A 2,650-nucleotide genomic window follows, 5' to 3' on the forward strand; every position below is an offset into this window, starting at 1 on the left:
CATCCCTTGACGTACACGAGAGTCGACGTCTCGTCATCCTCTTCCGTACCAAGCACGGCCGATGTAATCAAGCATTTAGCCATGCTGTACGACACGTTTCCGACTTCCCATCGTAATCCATGGTGATTCGCGATCAGCCAGGAAGCACATGATTTGTCGGATTTTGTGAGGAGATTCCATGGTAGGGGGTATGTAAAAATGTAATGCGCCAGAACGGTCCCCTTTCTCAGCACCGCCACCTCCTTTACGACAAATTTCATCCCGACGAAGAATCCTTGTAGGTCCACGAACGTTGGTATGGACATAACGTTTTTCTTTTTATATCAGCACGTCGAGAAAAAGAAGAAGACTGTAATTGATCCTGATGCATTATTGGTTTTATATCATCTCATCCCACACACTTAAGTGATTTTGCGCACAACGTTGGTCAACGGGTTGTACTGAATCACGCGATCGTGTATGATGAGACAGTACGCAGTGGTATTCGGCGGCACGTTCTCCTTACACTCGAATTCCAATCGCACATCCACGGTTGCGCTCTTGACCGATTCGTTTTGTCGAGAGCAATCAATGATCAGGAACGGACCGTTAAGCAGAAACTGCGTGACTGCGAGACTCGGCTCGAGATACTCGTATCCGTAATAGTTTTTGCAGAAACGCTGGTACGTGTCGTACAGAATCGACCATCTGTTTTTATCGAAATCTAGATTCATATCGTCGTACGGATAACATTCCGAATTCAGATAGAGTTTCACGTTGGTCAATTTGCAATCGTCGAATCGACTCGTATCCTCGGACATGACGTTCTTCCGGCCTGTCTGCAGAACGAAGACAACGTATCGCGGCTTCTCCAGCTGAGTCGCGGTTTTAATGGGCCACGAATGCTTGGTTGTACGCTGCAATAGCGGAAATTCGTACAGATCCCACGAGCGAAAACCCATGCTGAGGTATCGTCCGCTTTCCAAGGCGCGCAGCATCGACAGCTTATTGATCTCGTTCAATACCACGTGTGGCATTCGCCATTGTATCTTGAATATATTGATCGCAGGCTCCAGCGCCAAATTTCCAAGCAGACAATTGTTGTCGTTGCGCGATCGTATTAAGATCAACTCGTGACGAGCGTTAATCACCACGCGTCTGTAATCCTCGCAAAATCCCAATAACATGTAGAGCGGTACGCAAAAATTGATGTATCCATTCGCGTTAGTCTGCGCATTCCAGCCGGCGTTCCTCATAATCACGGTTTTATCGGATGATATCGTTACATAGTTCTTGAGTGTGCTAGTTATTCCCACATTTCTGTTACGATCAATCTCCACACCGTCGAGTTCGTATCGGATCTCATCGAACATAAACGCGACGCAATTATTTCCCAGTACCACATTAGATCCTTCAGCTGGTTTGTTTATCTTTAGTTTTCCCTCGATGTATAGAAAACTCTCATACGGCAAGGTATACAGATCCTGTTGTTGTATGGGTATTCGTATCTCGTCGCTATACTCAAACATCGTGTTGGCGTACGGGTTGTACGTGTGAGTCTCGATCTTGACGATACGATCGTCAAAGACCGGCTCGCCTTCGTCATGTTTTCTCAGATACTTCGCACCGCGAATCCCAAAGATTGTAAAAATTCAACGTTCGACGCGTTGAGTTTTACACGAAAGTCGACGTCTCGTCATCCTCTTCTGTACCAAGCACGGCCGATGTAATCAAGCATTTAGCCATGCTGTACGACACGTTTCCGACTTCCCATCGTAATCCATGGTGATTTGCGATCAGCCAGGAAGCACATGATTTGTCGGATTTTGTGAGGAGATTCCATGGTAGGGGGTATGTAAAAATGTAATGCGCCAGAACGGTATCGGTCATGTTTTCTCAGATATTTCGCACCGCGAATCCCAAAGATTGTAAAAATTCAACGTTTGATGCGTTGAGTTTCTTTTTCTTGGTGCAACCGGATGATTGAATATTAACGAATGTTGATGTTGTTGTCGCTGGCCTCGCGTTGTCTCTCACATCTTTCGCTCCGCTCAACACGAGCATCTCATGTATCGCACGCTAATTTTGTCGCCGTCGTACGTGCAATCTGATGGTGATCTCTTCTCCTCGAAAATCGAGCAATTGTCCGTCTTGATCCGCGACGCGTATCGTTAGATCCGTAATGCTCCGCGCGATGATCGGCAAATAAATGATCTGCGCCGGCGTTTCCGATATCTTATATCCTGGCGGCACGCTTGGTGAAAATTCATGTATCGTATGAACGCGTTTGCCGTTGCTGTACGCACCAGCGGTCACGTTACACTCTACGCGGATAATGTTTACGTTGATGATATTAATCGGTATGTCCGATTGGTGCCACTGTCCCGGCTGCAATATACGCTTCAACGAGAATCCCAGCAGCGATCCAATGTTGTTGGGTTTGTTAAAGTTTACTCTGAAAGCGCACTTGATCTCGCTATTCATCATATTGTAATTAGCACGGAGCACTATCGGGTATTCTACAGCCTCGTCTTCGTCACCTTTCGCTCGAACGGTCCCTTCTCGCGATATCATCGCGGTAAAGAACGAGCCCGAGAGTAACACCGATGCGGGGATCGAAGCGTTATCCATCCTGAAGCGCGAGAAGGATGATGCAACACCGCAAAAGAGA

General features: G+C 46.9%; 1 protein-coding gene across 1 annotated transcript; it reads right to left on the reverse strand.

Moving 5' to 3' along the window:
- Positions 1-401: 401 nt before the first annotated feature.
- On the reverse strand, positions 402-1,508 carry LOC115244764. The gene has a single exon (XM_029822690.1). The coding sequence runs from the start codon at positions 1,506-1,508 to the stop codon at positions 402-404; it is 1,107 nt and encodes a 368-aa protein (XP_029678550.1).
- Positions 1,509-2,650: the final 1,142 nt, after the last annotated feature.

This window comes from Formica exsecta, unplaced genomic scaffold, assembly GCF_003651465.1.
Source record: "Formica exsecta isolate Colony F162 unplaced genomic scaffold, ASM365146v1 scaffold86, whole genome shotgun sequence".
Lineage (NCBI taxonomy): Eukaryota > Metazoa > Arthropoda > Insecta > Hymenoptera > Formicidae > Formica > Formica exsecta.